Raw genomic sequence first — 17,455 nt, 5'->3', positions numbered from 1 at the left:
ATGAGCTGGTGGATCATCTTAGCAAGTCGTCCCTTCACCCGGACGTCACGTTCTCAATCTTCCAGAGTTGAGCCTTTCCCCAGATAGACCTATTCACCACGCAACACAACAGGAAGTGCCAGCAGTTCTGCTCCTTCCAGAATCACAGCCTGGGCTCCAGAGCAGATACATTCCTCCTTCCATGGAGAGGCCATCTCCTTTTCGCCCATACCGCTAGTTCACAAGGTACTCCTCAAGATCCGGAGGGAACGAGCTCAGGTCATATTGATAGCACTAGCCTGGCCCCATCAGCAGTAGTACACATCTCTCCTAGACATGTCCGTGGAAGCCCAAGTCACCGTTCCACTCTTCCCAGACCTTCTGACACAAGATCATGGTCTTCTTCAACATCCGAACCTCAAGTCACTTCACCTCATGGCGTGGATGCTCCATGGTTAAACCTGATGTAGCTTTCCTGTTCAGACCAGATTAGACAAGTCCTCCTTGGTAGCAGAAAACCCTCTATGAGAGCCACCTACCTTGCCAAGTGGAAGAGATTTTCAGTCTGGTCTGTGCAGTGCCATTTGTCCCCCGATGTTAGCCTCAGTGCTGCTCATTCTGGACTACTTCCTCCATCAAAAGCAGCAGGGGCTTTTGTTGTCTTCAATAAGGCTACACTTAGATGCTATGTCGGCCTTCCATCTGGGTGTGGGGGGCCGCTTGGTGTCTGCTAACCCTATGGTCAGCCAATTTTTAAAAGGATGGCAGACTGTATCCTCACATCCATGAGCCTGTCACCGCCTGGGACCTCAACCTGGTCCTCTCTAGGCTCATTGAACCACCATTTGAACTACTGGTGACATGTTCCATGCTCTACCTCTCTTACAAGATGATATTCCTGGTAGCAATAACCTCAGCCAGGAGGGTGTCTGAGCTCAGGACCCTAACGTCAGAGCTTCCCTACACCTTGTTCTATAAGGACAAGGTTCAGCTGAAGCCTCGTCCTGCTTTCCTCCCAAACGTTGTATCTCAGTTTCACATTAACCAGGACATCTTTCTCCCAGTATTCTACCCTAAGCCTCATTCCAGTGGCAGGAAACAGAGACTGCACTCTCTGGATCTCTGCAGGGCTCTAGCCTTCTACATAGAGAGAACAAAGCCATTCAGAAAGTCAGTCCAGTTATTCATGGCAGTGGCAGACAGAATGAAAGGTCAGCTGGTATCGTCACAACGCATCTCGTCATGGATAACATCCTGTATTCATGATTGCTACAACCTGGAGGGGGTTCCTGCACCTCCAATCACTGCACACTCCACCAGGGTGCAGGCTTCATCAACAGTGTTCCTGGCTCAGGTTCCCACTCAGGAAATCTGCAGAGCAGCGACATGGTCCTTCATCTATACTTTCGCCATGCACTATGCAATTACCCAGCAGGCCAGAGATGATGTGGCCTTCGGACAAGCAGCTCTCCAATCAGTGGAAGACTCCGACCCTACCACCTAAACGTGGGCTTGTGAGTCACTTGATTGGAATCGACATGAACAAGCACTCAAAGAAGAAAAGATGGTTGCTCACCTTCTCATAACTGTTGTTCTTCAGGGCTCTATATTGAGCGCCATGAAGGCGCTACTCCAGGGGGCGCCCAGGTTGACCCGACGGTTGCTGCTAGGGGAAAATCTTCCGGCTACCATGAACATGTGCACGCACGCACCTGATTTGAATAGACATGAACAACACATCTCAAAGAACAACAGTTACGAAAAGGTGAGTAACTGGTTTTTATGAGGAAAGGATGAGGGAACTGGTCTTATTTAGTGTGCAGAAGAGAAGAGTGAGAGGGGATTTGATAGCAGCCTTCAACTACCTAAAGGGGGTTTCCCACAGAGGATGGATCTAGGCTGTTCTCAGTGGTGGCAGATGACAGAACAAGAAGCAATGGTCTCAAGTTGCAGTGGGGAAGGTCTAGGTTGGATATTAGGAAAAAATTATTTCACTAGGAGAGTGGTGAAGCATTGGAATGGGTTACCTAGGGAGGTGGTGGAATCTCCATCCTTAGAGGTTTTTAAGGCACAGCTTGACAAAGCCCTGACTGGGATGATTTAGTTGGGGTAGGTCCTGCTTTGAGCAGGGAGTTGGATTAGATGACCCTCTGAGGTCTCTTCCACCCCTAATCTTCTATGATTCTATGACTGCAGCGCTCGCAGCCCAGGCTGGCAGCATGCTGCACTGTACAAGGACTTCATATTACTCCTTCACACACTGGGCTGTGAAACAAGCCAGCTTCTCAAGGTGCCAAGTGCCTCCTGCTAGGATGGGGTGCCCAGTCTCCCCATGACTGTAACGGGGAGCCGAGCCCCATTTGCAAAGGGCATCATGCTGGCTTAGAAGCTGCCACCTTCTCCTGTCGAGATGGACTAGCATTCACCCATCCTAGATGACAAGCAGCAGAGCCCAGCTCTGCTCCTCTAGTAGGGCTGAGATCCTGGGTGAGATAGCGCAGGGCATGCATGTCTGTGTCTCTCCCCAAAAGGCAGAACAGTTAAGGACACAGTTGCGGCTTGCAGAGGATGCCCGCGATGGGGCGCACAAGGACCTGATCGAGTTGCACCACAGGTTGCGGGAGGGTGAGGAGGCCCGAGAACTCCAGCGCAAGGAGATGGTGGAAACCCGCAGGGTTTTGGGAGATGAGACCAGGGAGAAGGAAATAATGCAGAAATCCAATACTGAGCTGCGAGATGCCATCAAGAAGATGGAGAGCAAAAGGATCAGGTAGGCTCAGGGCTGTGCCAGATGGGCTGCACCCTGAAGCAGACATTACTTGGCACTGTAATAGAGTGCCAAGGTACAGGCATGGCCAGGGACTGTTAGCTGGGCCCCAGATCCAAACCAGAAAGTGCAGAACAGTAGCAAAGGCCTACCAGCATGTCCACCCAAAGCCATTCCAGCTAAGAACTGGGCACCATTCAGGGCTGGGGTGTACAAGTAGGGCTGGACTTTGCAGCCATTCCAGGCAGGCTCAAGGCAGCTGCTTCTCCCATAGCTCAACCCAGAGCCATTCCATCCAGTCCGTGTCTCTTTCCCCCCCCCCAGAGCTGGGCCCAGAGGCCAGTCCCAGGGCTGCCCTGGGGTGCATTGGAATGGTCACAGTAGCATGATCTGACCTCTTCTCTGCCTCATCCACTTCCAGCCAGTGCAGAACTCCCTGCGGGTTCTTTCCCTTCCAGACCTGTCACCAGACAGCCCAGAGCTTCCACTCACACCGTGACAATACCTGGGTGACTAGGCGGGCAGTGCTCCCTGCATAGATGTCCACTCACAGCCCTTCAGCATTCCCCAGTCAGGAGTGACCATGCATGTCTGCTTCAGCTTGAAGAGAGGCCTAGAGGAGAAGGAGCAGAAAATCACCATGCTGGAGGAAGCCAAGGCTGCAGCTCAGAAGGAGGCAGGAGAGCTGAGGGCAAACCTGCGGGAGGTGGAGAAGTCTCAGATGGAGGCCCGCCGGGAGCTGCAGGAGCTGCACAGACAGGCGAGTGCAGATGGCTCCCAGACACTTGCCAGCCAGGTCCCTTTGCTGTCCCAGCTCCATCAACTTCCGCAGACACATTCTGCCCCACATCTCTCCTTCTGGGAACTTCCTGACTGCGATGCCTCCTCGTAGGCTGCCCATTTGGGCCACTGAATGGGTCCCATTCCCCTGTGGCAACCTGGATTTCAGCGCCAGGCTGAGAGGAAGAGCTGGTAGCAGCCAAAGCCACCTGGGGCATGCCCAGAAGTGCAGCTCCCAGCAGGGCAGGCTCCAAGCACCAACATTCCAAGCAGGTGCTTGGGGCGACAGTCTGCAAGGGGCGGCAGTCCGTGTGTTTTTGCCCCCAAGCAGCACGCCAAATTGCTGTCGCGGACGGCAGGGGCAGTCTGTGTGCCATTAGAACGGCACACGCGTTTCTGCAGCAGCGGCAATTCGGCGGCAGCTTCTATGTTCAGCTGTCCACAGCAGCGCAGCTTCTGTCTTGCAGCTGAAGATAGAAGCTGCCACCGAATTGCCGCCATCGTGGAAACGCGCATGCCACTCTAATGGCACATGGATTGCCCCCGCCGGCCACGACAGCAATTTGTTGTGCTGCTTGGGGCTGAAAAACAGTAGAGCCAGCCCTGGCTCCTAGGGAGGTGAGGGGCATCTCCCTCCCAAATGGAGACCATGTCATGAAAACCACCTTGGATAGAAACTGGAGGCTTCAAAGCTCCCCAGCCTCAATCCCCCAGTGCAAGAAGCAGAATGGCCTGGTCTCATCCCCCATCGCACTGGCCACAGGAGTGGCTGACTGCAGAGGGAAACATGTTACACAGGCCTGTTCCCCATGGGCTGTGCCAGCACCGGCCCAGGCCTGGCAGGCTGGGGAAAGGCGGACGGAGGAGCCTGCTAACGAGCTAGAGTGAATCAGTGGGTCCCACATTGGTACTTTCCACTCTGTGGCACTTGGCCAGCTCCTCCGGAGAGGCGGACGAACCAAACTAAGAAGGGATCATTTTGTCCATCCTCAAGCAGTCATTGCTGGGGGGAGGCAGCCCTGCCCCGAGTCAGGGCAGCAGCAGTGGCTTGCTGTGGCTGAGACGGGCCTGCCAGCATGACCTGTCCGCCCCAGGCCGAGCCCAGGACCAACCTAAAGAACCGCCCTTTGCAGGTGAAGACGCTGGGGGACGAGAACAGCAAGAAGGGAAAAGAGGTGAGCGAGTTGCAGGCCAGTCTCCTGCAGCAGGAGCAGCGCGAGGAGCTGTGCCGCAGGCAGTCCCTGGAGCTGAAGCAGAGGATCGCGGAGATGGAGGGCGGCCAGGAATGTGTTCGCAAAGAGGTGAGCTGAGTAGGCACTGGAGCTGGCAGGCAGAAGTGGGCAGTGAGGGAGGGGGGCAGAGAGAAAGGATGGTGTGAAGGGAAGGGTACAAGGCCATCTGTAGATTAACCCAGCTAGATCCACCAGGCCCCTGTGGGAGACCTCAAGGACTGTCTCCCTCCCATCACCCTGAGGGTGCAGCCCTGAAACAGAGGGGAGGGCAGTCCGCTCCCTGGCACCTGCCTGTAAACACTGCCCTGAGGTCTCCAGAGAGCGACCCAGGGCTCTCTCTGCCAGTGGGGTGGAAAGCTGCAACTCAGCCTGGGAGCCTGTGCACTGAACTGTGGGCACTCCCGCCCTGCAGAGCTCTCTTTGGGTCTGTGCTGGGAAGCTCCTGGGCACTGTGTGTGTGTCGAGGTGGAGCACTCCTCCTGGCCCTTTCCGCATGCTCTCTGGTGGACTGTATGCAGACAGGACCTGGCAGTTACTCTGCAGTGCCCTCCCTTCCAGGTGCTGAGCCTGCAGAGGAAGCTGGTGGAGGTGGAGTGGGAAGCCAGAGCCAGAGAGAAGGGGCTGACCAACAGCCTGGGCGAGAGTCACAGCAAGGAGAAGAAGCTCCGGGATGAGCTCCATAACATGGAGCTGAAGCTGAAGCAGGCTGGCGGGGTCAGCGAAGGCCTCCAGCTGCGCCTCAGCACCACCGAGGGGCGCCTCCAAGGCCTAGAGACAGAGCTGGCCAAGGCGGAGGCTGCCAAGAGGGAGATGGAGTCGAAGCTTGGGATGCTGCATTCTGCCCTGCGCCGGACACTAGGGCTGAGTGGGCAGAGCCCCTCGCCACAGAGACCCTGCTCCCCTAGCAAAGGTCAGCAGCCTTGGAGGGCTCAGCTGGGTTTGGGAGACAGACTAATTGGGCCAGATCACAGAGTGCCATGTGTGTGACTGCACTGGAGCACTGATTGCACGTCACAAGAGCTGCGTGACATTTCCCCAGTGCTCCAGAGTGAGGGCTGCTCTGGCGGGCCTGTAGCCTTACAGGGTGGGGGCAGATACAGCACAGAGGGAAAGGTGTTGCCATGGCAGCAGTCACTTTGAAGGGGAAGAGGATGGTGCTTGAAGGAGCTGAGTGTCAGGCAGCTATCCCTGCCCTGAAATGGGAAAGCCATGGATGGGGCAAGGGTCTGCCTGGAAATCCAACCTAGCAGCAATCTCAGGAGAGGGTGGCTCTGAATCCCTGCAAGGATTATCCCCAGGCTGGGCTGAGGAGAGAACCACAGTTCTTGGACTGTAGTGATAAGCTTGCCTTGCACCAGCTAATCCATATTGCCTCCTGCCATTATCACATGGGGATGTTCTAGGCCTGCCTGATGGTCCCTCTCCCAACACACCCACCTGGCCTTCAGGCTTTGAGAGCTTCTCTGCCACCACAGGAACTGATGGGCGACAGACTCCGGCCTCCCGCACTCGCTCTCCAGAGAGGAGCCATTCCCGCTCCCCCTTTGGTTGGGTTTCCCCTTTCCAAGGGGAGCACAGTTCCAGTGAACCTGACCCGGAGAGAGTCCGAGATGCTTTGAGAGACTTCCTGCAGGAGCTGCGAGACACTCAGAGAGAAAGGGTAAGAGCATCGCCTTTCTGCTCCCATAGTGTCCCCCTGCCCCTCCACAAACTCCCCACTCTCTGCTCACACCCAGGCCGTGCTCAGTGTCATGGTCACTGGCAATGCTGGCACAGATTTGCCCCCACATCGAATTGCTGCATTAACTGAAACAAATGTACAAGGACATTAAACTCCTGTCCCTTTCAGGTAGAATGAGCCCAGAAATGAGGCCTTGGTACTGCCCAGGACTGCATGCAAGCTTTACCCTCATTCATTTAATCTCCCTATGTAGCTTCCAATCTACGCCTTGTCCACCAAGCTCTAACCAGCACAGTCACTCCCAGTGCTGCAGCATGGGACACAGCTCTCGGAACATGAGGTGCTGCACAAAGGGGCATGGGACTGACACAGTGGACCAGAGCAGGGCTCCAACCAGCCTGGTGTCATGGCTCTGACAGTGTCCGGCACCAGTTTCAATAGAAGGTGCAAGAGGCCTTCAGTTTCCTTCCCTCTCCCTGTCAGTTACAGGCCAATTCAAGCCCTGTAGCTGGAAGGTTTAGATCCTTTCCAAAACACTTGGTTATTTTTTTATTCCTTGTTATAACACTGGAGATTCTTGTTCTCCACAGAACTGTCTAACCTTTTGCTGAATCCAGCTGAGCTCTTGGCCTCAGTGATAGCTTGAGGCAATAGGTTCCACAGGCTCATTGCATGGAAAAATATTTACTTGGCCACCACTGCTTGCTGAGTATCGCTGAACGCCCCCTTGTTCTGGTCCTGTGGTCTGGTTGTAGGGCATGGGCATGGTGGGATATTATTTCTCATTCTTCTCTGCCCTCCCTGTATTCCATGCCTTGGCCTTCCTTCCCCGACCCTTTGTGTTACTCCTTCCTCAAGTCTCTCCCTATCCCTCCCATCAGTTCTTATCTCCAGAAAGAAAGGACTCTGCTCCAGAGTCACAGCACCTGGTCCACCGCTCTTTCTCTTCAGCTCTGCCTGTACGACGGGGTGGCATAGGGAGCAGAACAGCCATAGAAGGTGTGGAAGCTGCATTCCCACCCTTGGGCTGACTCGGAGGAATATGGTCAGTTCACAGTGTGTCCTTTCTGTTAGCTGCTGGGGGAGCAGAAGAATGTTTCCAAGGAATGGCACATGAGATGCCACATGCTTGAAAAGCAAGTCAGGCACTGCTCACTGCTGTAGTTAGCTCAGTGCAGCCACTTGGGATGTGTGCACAACCTGGGCAGGAAAGTGGGTCAGACATGATATGCCAGGCCACATCAGGCCATGGAAGAGTTAAACTATGCGTCCAGACACTGCCCTCCCCACACACTCCATTGCCAGGGAGCCGAGCGCCCATGCAGTGCTGTGGTTTGCCAAGCTCTGTCGCTGGGCAAGGAGAGTCAAGGAAAGAGGACATGGAGGGGCAGGAGCACATGGAGAGCTGCATTTCCTTAGAGGATATTGCCAGCTGCCCTCTCGGCCACCCTTACAGTGCCCAGGCCTGATCTGCAGCTGCTGTAACTTGACTCACCTCCAGCAACTCACCTCCAGCAGAGCAAGGCTGGTGACCCGCTGAGGATCTGGCCTGCTGACTCCAGTGGAGCTAGGGCTGATGTACACCAGCTGGGGACCTGACTCCAGTGACACCAGTGGAGCTAGGGCTGATGTACACCAGCTGGGGACCTGACCCCAGTGACACCAGTGGAGCTAGGGCTGATTTACACCAGCTGGGGACCTGACCCCAGTGACTCCAGTGGAGCTAGGGCTGATTTACACCAGCTGGGGACCTGACCCCAGTGACTCCTATGGAGCTGACCTCGTCAGGGTGGTTGCCACTCTCTGTCTTAGCAGGGCTGCATGCTGCTCCATCAGTGAGCCTGTCTGTGCCCCTGCAGGCCCTGGGCAGACAGCTACTCAATAGCAACGGGAGCCTAACACCCCCCTCCAGCACTCCGCGGAGTGAGGGACCCCTGACAAACCACCAGGCCACCTCAAGGACATGCTCAGCATCACATGACCCCACCAGCTGAGCTTGACCCTAAGTTGACCTTAACAGCATTTGTATAGCAACATTCTCTGATTCTTCAGCCCCCTCCCCTTTGGTCTTCCTCTGTTGTGTCCTATTGCTCAAAACATGATTCTTATAAAGATGCATAAATATTTATACAAGCATAATGTAAAAAACATTGACTGTCATAATAATCAAAGCCACAGCACAGCCGAAGGGCTTTCTCTAGGATTGAGAAATCAATTAATACTTTATGGGTCTACGCTATCAAGTTTGAGGCACTCCTGCCTTCCCCATCCCATCAGGCTGCTGGGGTTTGCTGGCTTCGAGGTGAGCAGCTGTGTCCAGTTGTGTCTCTCAGTGAACACAAGGGAAGGTGTATTCCCTTACAGTTGAAGGAGGTTTGATGGTTTGATTAACATTCTGTGTGTCGTTTTCATATGATTACTGTGTACAGCCCTTCCTTGAGACTCCCACTGACTGCCCAAACTATCGGCCTGCACCAGTGCTCACTGACATCAGTTGAAAGATTCCCATTGATTTCAGTAGGCCTCAAGTCTTTCAAGTTCTACCGGGTGGTCAGCAGCAGCCCACCTCCCTATTAAAGACAAGGGATAACATTTTCCACAGCACCTGAGGTATGTCTACACTACGAAATTAGGTCAATTTTATAGAAGTCGATATTTAAAAATCGATTTTATACAGTCGATTGCATATGTCCACACTAAGTGCATTAAGTCAGCGGAGTGCGTCCTCACTACCGTGGCTAGCATCGACTTATGGAGCGAGGCACTGTGGGTAACCATCCCACAGTTCCCACAGTCTCCGCTGCCCATTGGAATTCTGGGTTAAGCTCCCAGTGCCTGATGGGGCAAAAACATTGTCGTGAGTGGTTTTGGGTACATGTCATCAGTCTCCCCTCCCTCCATGAAAGCAACGGCAGACAATCGTTTTGCGCCTTTTTTCTGCGCAGACACCATACCATGGCAATCGTGCAGCCCACTCAGCTCAGCTCAACAACCCCACCACTGTTGTGTCCTGGGTGCTGCTGGCAGCAGACGGTGCAGTAGGTCTGCAAACCATCGTCATACACCGCTTCCGCTTCAACTCTGCTCTGCTGCTATTGGCTCAATAGCGAATTTCTCCATGTTATCTGTCATGGGCTCCCAGATATATGTGTTCTTCCTCAGAAAATGTGTGCAGTGCTAACCGTCGTCCTCCACCGCTTCCACTGCAACTCTACTCTCCCGCAGACACTATACCATGGCAAGCATGGAGTCCACTCAGATCATTGCTGCTGCTGTGAGCATTGTAAATACCTCACGCATTATCCTGCAAAATGTGCAGAACCTGCAAAAGCAGGCTAGGAGGTGATGACAGCATGATCACAATAGTGATGAGGACATGGACACAGACTGCTCTCAAAGTATGGGCCCTGGCAATTTGGACATCATGGTGGTAATGGGGCAGGTTCACGCTGTGGAACGCCGATTCCGGGCCCGGGAAACAAGCACAGACTGGTGGGACCGCATAGTGTTGCAGGTCTGGGATGATTTCCAGTGGCTGCAAAACTTTCCCATGCATAAAAGCACTTTCATGGAACTTTGTGACTTGCTTTCCCCTGCCCTGAAGCGCAAGAATACCAAGATGAGTGCAGCCCTCACAGTTCACAAGCAAGTGGTGATAGCCCTCTGGAAGCTTGCAATGCCAGACAGCTACAGGAATCAATTTGGAGTCAGTAATTCTACTGTGGGGGCTGTTGTAATCCAAGTAGCCAACACAATCACTGAGCTGCTGCTATCAAGGGTAATGACTCTGGGAACTGTGCAGGTCATAGTGTATGGCTTTGCTGCAATGTGCTGGGGCGATAGACAGAACCCATATCCCTATCTTGGCACCGGTCCTCCTTGGCAGCCGGTACGTAAACCACAAGGGGTACTTTTCAGTGGTGCTGCAAGCACTGGTGGGCACTGGTGGATCACAAGGGACGTTTCACTGACATCAACATGGGATGCCCAGGAAAGGTGCATGAAGCTCGCATCTTCAGGAACTCTGGTCTGTTTGAACAGCTGCAGTAAGGAACTTACTTCCCAGACCAGAAAATTACCATTGGGGATGTCAAAATGCCTATAGTTATCCTTGGGGACCCAGCCTACCCCTTAATGCCATGGCTCATGAAGCCGTACACAGGCACCCTGGACAGTAGTAAGGAACAGTTCAACTATAGGCTGAGCAAGTGCAGAATGGTGGTAGAATGTGCATTTGGACGTTTAAAAGCTCACTGGCACAGTTTACTGACTAGGTTAGACCTCAGCGAAACCAATATTCCCATTGTTATTACTGCTTGCTGTGTGCTCCACAATATCTGTGAGAGTAAGGAGGAGATGTTTATGGCGGGGTGAGAGGTTGAGGCAAATTGCCTGGTGGCCGATTACGCACAGCCAGACACCAGGGCGATTAGAATTGCACAGCTGAGTGCCCTGCGCATCAGAGAAGCTTTGAAAACCAGTTTCATGACTGGCCAGACTACCATGTGACAGTTCTCTTTGTTTCTCCTTGATGAAAACCTGCCCCCTTGGCTGACTCTACTTCTCTGTAAGCCAACCGCCCTCCCATACCCCCTTTGATCGCCGCTTACAGAGGCAATAAAGTCATTGTTGTTTCCAAATCATGCATTCTTTATTAATTCATCACACAAATAGGGGGAAAACTCGCAAGGTAGCCCAGGAGGGGTGGGTGAGGAGAGAAGCACTGGGTGGGGTGGTGGATGAGGGGGGAGGGAAGGACAAGGCCACACTACAGTTCAAAACTTATTGAATGCCAGCCTTCTGTTGCTTGGGCAATCCTCCAGGGTGGAGTGGCTGGGTGCCCATAGCCTCTTCTCCCCCCGTCTGCATTCTTGGGTATCTGGCTGAGGAGGATATGGAACTTGAGGAGGTGGGCAGGTGATTATACAGGGGCTGCAGTGGCGGTCTGTGCTCCTGCTGCCTTTCCTGCAGCTCCATCAGAGGTCTAGGCATGTAAGTTTGCTCCCCCATTAGCCTCAGCATTGCATCCTGCCTCCTCTCAGTGTGCTCCTTCCTCCTCTCATTGCGTTCATTTAACGCTGCCCTGGACTCTGCCATTGTTTGCCTCCATGCACTCAGCTGAGCTCTTTCACTGCAGGAGGACTGCATGAGCTCTGAGATCATCTCGTCGCGAGTCTGTTTTTTTCGTCTTCTAATCTGCGCTAGCCTCTGGGACAGAGACAATAGGGGGAGCATAGAAACATTTGCAGCTATGGGAGGAAAAAAAGGGAGAGTAGTATTTAAAATGATACATTTTAAAGAACTAAGGGAAGTCTATTTTACACTGAATCAAGCAATTCACATTACATAGCACATGTGCTTTTGCTACAAGGTCGCATTTTGCCTCTTATATTGAGTGCCTCCCGGTTTGGTGTGAGACATCACACACGTCGGCTGGGCGACAGAATTCGGCTTGCAGGCAAAGGGTTTCGGCTTCTTCAACCTTCATAACATGTGGGAACAGTTTCAAACAGCAGCGCGTGCCCTCCTTTCCCATACCAACCAAAGCCCATTGGGTTGGCCATTTAAAAGGAGGGGCTGCAGTTTTTGGGTAAATGTGTAGCACAATCCAACCCCCTCACACCCAATTCTCTGGGATGATCGCTTCTCCCCTTCACCCTCCTTTCCACCCCCACCCCCCACCGCATGGCTAGTATCAGGGAAGATCCCTGTCAGCCAAATGTGATCAGCTCAGCATGAACAAGCCTCCCCACATCACGTGGCTAACAGCGGGAATGATTTATTTTCAGCCAAAGGCAAACAGCCAAAGCCTTGGCCCATTTGCTGCAAAGTTGTGTTCTGCAATGTTTCCAGACTACTTGCTACTGGCTTGGCGTGGTAAATTAATCATTAAACATGCTTGCTTTTAAACCCTGTATTATATTTACAAAGGTACGCTCACCAGAGGTGCCTTCTCTGGCTTCATGGTCCAGGAGCCCGCCTTGGGAGGGTGGGAGGGTATTGGCTCCAGGGTGATGAACGGTTTCTGGCTGCCAGGGAGAAGGGATTCTCCGCTTGCCTGTTGTGCGCTGTCCTCAACCACCTCCTCATCATCATCTTCTTCATCTTCAAACTCCTCATCCCTGTTGTGTGAGACTCCCCCCTTGCAGGTGTCCATGGACACTGGTGGAATAGTGGCAGGGGCCACACCTAGAATTGCATGCAGCTCATCATAGAATTGGCATGTATGGGGATCTGATCCGGAGTGACCGATTGCATCCTTTGTTTTTTGGTAGGCTTGCCTCAGCTCCTTAACTTTCATGCAGCACTGCTGTGTGCCCCTGTTATAGCCTCTGTCCATCATGCCTTTGGAGATTTTTTCAAATATTCTGGCATTTCATCTTTTGGAATGGAGTTCTGCCCACACAGATTCTTCTCCCCATACAGCGATCAGATCCGGTACCTCCCGTTCGGTCCATGCTGGAGCTCTTTTGCGATTCTGGGACTCCATGGTCACCTGTGCTGATGAGTTCTGCATGGTCACCTGTGCTGATCAGCTCACCACACTGGCCAAACAGAAAATGAAATTCAAAAGTTCCCGGGGTTTTTCCTGTCTACCTGGCCAGTGCATCTGAGTTGAGAGTGCTGTCCAGAGCGATCACAATGGAGCACTCTGGGATAGCTCCCAGAGGCCAATACCATTGAATTGCATCCACACTACCCCAAATTCAACTCACAAGGTCGATTTTAGGGCTAAACCCCTCTCCAGGGAGGAGTATAGAAATCGATTTTAAGAGCGCTTTACATCAACAAAAGAGACTTGGTCATGTGGACAGGCGCAGGGTTAAATCGACCTAAAGCTGCTAAATTCGACCCTAAACTCTAGTGTAGACAAGGGCTAAGTGACTTTTGAAATTGGGTTGTAGGTCACTTAGGTGCTGTGGAAAATGTTATCCCTTGTCTTTAATATGAAGGCTACAGACCCCTGCCTGCCGTACTCCATTGTGGTCACAACAATCAAGATGTAGCATTGCATGCTGGAACCAGGGGTCTCTGCAGGGCTCAGCTCCATACTGAAGAGGAGGATGGCTGCAATCTGTGCCATTTTGTGCAAAGTAGGTTCCCCCTTTGGGCTCCTGGCAGGGTGCCTGTGAAGACTAGCTTGGCAAAGTTTGGGCACCTGCGGCAGGGATGGCAAAGAACATAAAGGAAACTAGCAGGAAATGGGGAGCTGTTTGGCCAGGAGACTACAGACACTCAGGGCTGTTTGTGGCCAAGAGTACAGGCTGGGTTTGATAATATTGTTCTTTTAAAGGTAACTGGATTGTGATTCACAAACCAGCAGCCAGACTCTGCCTCCCATTACTCTCCTGCTGCCATGCTGACCTGGAGCTGGATCCTGTTTTGTTGGTGTTTTAATGATGGTTTATGTCATGCACTTTGGCAGCAGCTTTCGTCTGAGGATATAAAGCCTTTACAAATAGCGCTGTCTGTAGCCTCATCACAGGCCCCTGGCAAGTGGGGACACCTCCATCACCCAGATGAGGAAACGGAAGCACTGAGTGGGTGGGTGAGTTGCCCAGACCTGAGAGTAGGATTCAGGAGAGTCAGATTCTACTTTGCTGCTCTGGGCAAGTCGCCCTTCCACACACCAGGAAGAAGGATGGGGCCATTTGTAATCCTTGTACTTTAAGAACAACCTCATCCACCTTCCTGGCATGCAGTGTGAGGTGGAGGTTTGGTGTGATTTAGGTGCTGGGTATGGGATTGCTGCTGAGTCCCCCTTTCCCGTTTCCCACACTGGACTCGGGGGTGTAAATCAGGATAGATCCACAGCAGAATCAGTTATGCAGCTAAGGATCTGTTAGCACACGTTGCTTTCATTTGCTGAGCTTGCAGTTTAGTGATGTTTAAAAATGCTCAGAAGACTTTGAGGAAGAGGACACTGAGATTAAAATGGTCCTTTGTTGGGACCATTGTGTAGACATGTTTGTGTATGTGTGTGTCAGACATCACACTCACAAACTGACATGACACCAATATTTACAGGACGCCATTAGAGCTCTGGCTTCAGGGATGTTCTGATTTGCGTCAGGAAGTTCCTATTGTTAAACTTAGTGTTTCATGTACTTGCTTTTCTCCTTTCTCTTTCTCCTTCTCCACCCCCACCCCCTGCCCCTTGTGTCTCGGCATATTCCTCTTTCTCTCTGGCCTGCACTTAAAATCTGACACTATTTTTCCTTCTCCCAGGATGACTTAAGGACACAGGTGATGAACCTGAACCGTCGGCTGAATGAAATGGCGAGTGACCGGGACCAGACCAGCAATCGCATCCTGCAGCTGCAGAAGTTGCTGGCAGACTCTGAGGAAGGCCAGTCATTCTCTTCTTCTCCCTCTAGATTCTATAAGGCTCAGCTGATGCAGCTGGAGCACTCTGTCACTAGGACAGCAGGAGCACAGAGGATCAGCTCTCCTTTCGTGTCAGAAGGGGCTAGCTGGTCAGGCAGAACTGCAGAAGTTCTAGTTTGCGATTGAACAGTGATGCCAGGCAAGCCCTGACCTCATGGCCAGGATGCAGCCATCCCAACCTGAGGGATGGAGGGTGTGTGTGACCAGAAGGTTAGATACAGGTGTAAAGCTACAGGGGCTTGCCAAAAACAGCTCCTGTGACCAGAGCCCAAGAGTCATGTGACCATAAGCAAGCCATTTCTGCTCTCAGTGCCTCTTTTTGCCCTCCCAGCCTTTATCCATATGGATTGCAAGCTCCCTACCTTGGGGCAGGGCCAGTATCTCTTTTGCTTCCTGATGTGGTCAGCCATGCCTTGCCGCATGGAGTCCAGGGCTGGGTTCCTCGCATATGCCTCCTTTGGTTGATGTCCCCATGCACTGATGCAGCAACCCTTAGATCCAGTGGCTGGATTGCTCCTCCAACCATTGCAGAGATCCACTGGGGAAGCAGTGCTCTTCTCCCTCCTGCAGATCAGAGCCTGTTCCTCAAACCCCTGCCTCTCCTTTCCCATACCCAGGCAAGCGAGGCATGGACAGGCGCCTGAGCAGTGCACAGATGGCCCTGGCGCTGCAGGAGGAGACCATTCGGAGAGTGGAGAGGGAGCGCCATGCCTTGGCGGAGCAGATCGCTACCCTGGAGTGCAGCATGCATGCCAGGGAGGAGAAGAACAGGGAGCTACAGGTGGGTCTGAGCCTGCAAGGAGTAAGAGTAGGAAGTGCATGTTACGGGGCAGCCACCCATTAGGAAACAGGGAGGGGGAGCTCTGTAAAAGTCACCAGTGGAAAGGGAGAGTCATAAGAATATAAAAACGGCCATACTGGGTCAGACCAAATGTTCGTCTAGCCCAGGAACTTGTCTTTGGACAGTGGCCAATGCCAGGTGTCCCAGAGGGAATGAACAGAACAGGGAATCATCAAGTGATCCATCCCCTGTTGCCCATTCCCAGCTTCTAGCAAACAGAGGCTAAGGACACCAGCCCTGCCCATCCTGGCTAATAGCCATTGATGGACCTATCATCCATGAATTTATCTAGTTCTTTTTTGAACCCTGCTATAGTCTTGGCCTTCACAACATCCTCTGGCAAAAAGTTCCACAGATTGACTGTGCGTTGTGTGAAAAAATACTTCTTTTTGTTTGTTTTAAATTGGCTGCCTATTAATTTCATTTGGTGGCTCCTAGTTCTTGTGTTATGTGAGAGAGTAAATAACACTTCCTTATGCACTTTCTCCAGACCAGTCATGATTATAGACCTCTTATCATATCCCCCTTTAGTCATCTCTTTTCTGAGCTGAGAAGTCCCAGTCTTATTAATCTCTCCTCATATGACAACCGTTCCGTACCCCTAATCATTTTTGTTACCCTTTTCTGAACCTTTTCTAAATCCAATATAAGTTTTATGAGATGGGGCAACAATCTACAAGCAATATTCAAGATGTGGGCGTACCATGGATTTATAAAGAGGCAATATGGTATTTTCTGTCTTATTATCCATCCCTTTCTTAATGATGCCCAACATTCTGTTTGCTTTTTTAACTGCCGCTGCAGATTGAGTGGATGTTTTCAGAGAATTATCCACAATGACTCCAAGATCTCTTTCTTGAGTGGCAACAGCTAATTTGGACCCCATTATTTTATATATATAGTTGGGATTATGTTATCCAATGTGCATTACTTTGTATTTATCAACATTGAATTTCATCTGCCATTTTGTTGTCCATTCACCCAGTTTTGAGAGATCCTTTTGTAGCTCTTCACAGTCTGCCTGGGGCTTAACTATCTTGAGTAGCTTTGTATCATCTGCAAATTTTGCCCCCTCGCTGTTTACCCCTTTTTCCAGATCATTTATGAATATGTTAAATTGGACTAGTCCCAGTACAGACCCCTGGGGAACACCACTACTTACCTCTCTCCATTCTGACGACTGACCTTTTATTTCTATTCTTTGTTTCCTATCTTTTAACCAGTTACTGATCCATGAGAGAAGCTTCCCTCTTATCCTATGACTGCTTACTTTGCCTAAGAGCTTTTGGTGAGGGACCTTGTCAAAGGCTTTCTGAAAATCTAAATACACTGTATCCACTGTATCCCCCTTGTCCTCATGCTTGTTGACCCCCTCAAAGAATTCTAGTAGATTGGTGAGACATGATTTCTCTTTACAAAAAACATGTTGACTCTTCCCCAACAAATTATGTTCATCGATGTGTCTGACAGTTTCGTTCTGTACTGTAGTTTCAACCAGTTTGCGCGTTACTGAAGTCAAGTTTACCAACCTGTAATTACTGGGGTCATCTCTGGAGCCCTTTTTAAAAATTGGCATCACATTAGCTATCCTCCAGTCATTTGGCACAGAAGCTTATTTAAATGATAGGTTACAGACGACAGTTAGTAGTTCTGCAATTTCACATTTGAGTTCCTTCAGAACTCTTGGGTAAATACCATCTGGTCCTGGTGACTTATTACTGTTTATTTATCAATTTATCATATTCACATTCACAAGCATATTTTCATAAAGTATATGGAGTGCAATG

At 51.5% G+C, this 17,455-nt stretch overlaps 1 protein-coding gene across 1 annotated transcript in view; it reads left to right on the top strand.

The window, feature by feature from the left end:
* The window catches only part of CROCC2 (ciliary rootlet coiled-coil, rootletin family member 2), a 135,038-nt gene that overhangs the window by 91,395 nt on the left and 26,188 nt on the right, over positions 1–17,455 (top strand). Inside the window, 7 exon segments of the mRNA XM_030576109.1 lie at positions 2,511–2,749; positions 3,347–3,506; positions 4,660–4,827; positions 5,317–5,668; positions 6,234–6,418; positions 14,669–14,789; positions 15,445–15,608. Coding sequence (XP_030431969.1) covers positions 2,511–2,749; positions 3,347–3,506; positions 4,660–4,827; positions 5,317–5,668; positions 6,234–6,418; positions 14,669–14,789; positions 15,445–15,608 — 1,389 coding nt within the window.

The sequence above is a fragment of the Gopherus evgoodei genome, chromosome 9, assembly GCF_007399415.2.
Source record: "Gopherus evgoodei ecotype Sinaloan lineage chromosome 9, rGopEvg1_v1.p, whole genome shotgun sequence".
Taxonomy (NCBI): domain Eukaryota; kingdom Metazoa; phylum Chordata; order Testudines; family Testudinidae; genus Gopherus; species Gopherus evgoodei.
Note: the sequence above shows the minus strand (reverse complement) of the source record. Positions and strands in the feature narration are given on the sequence as shown.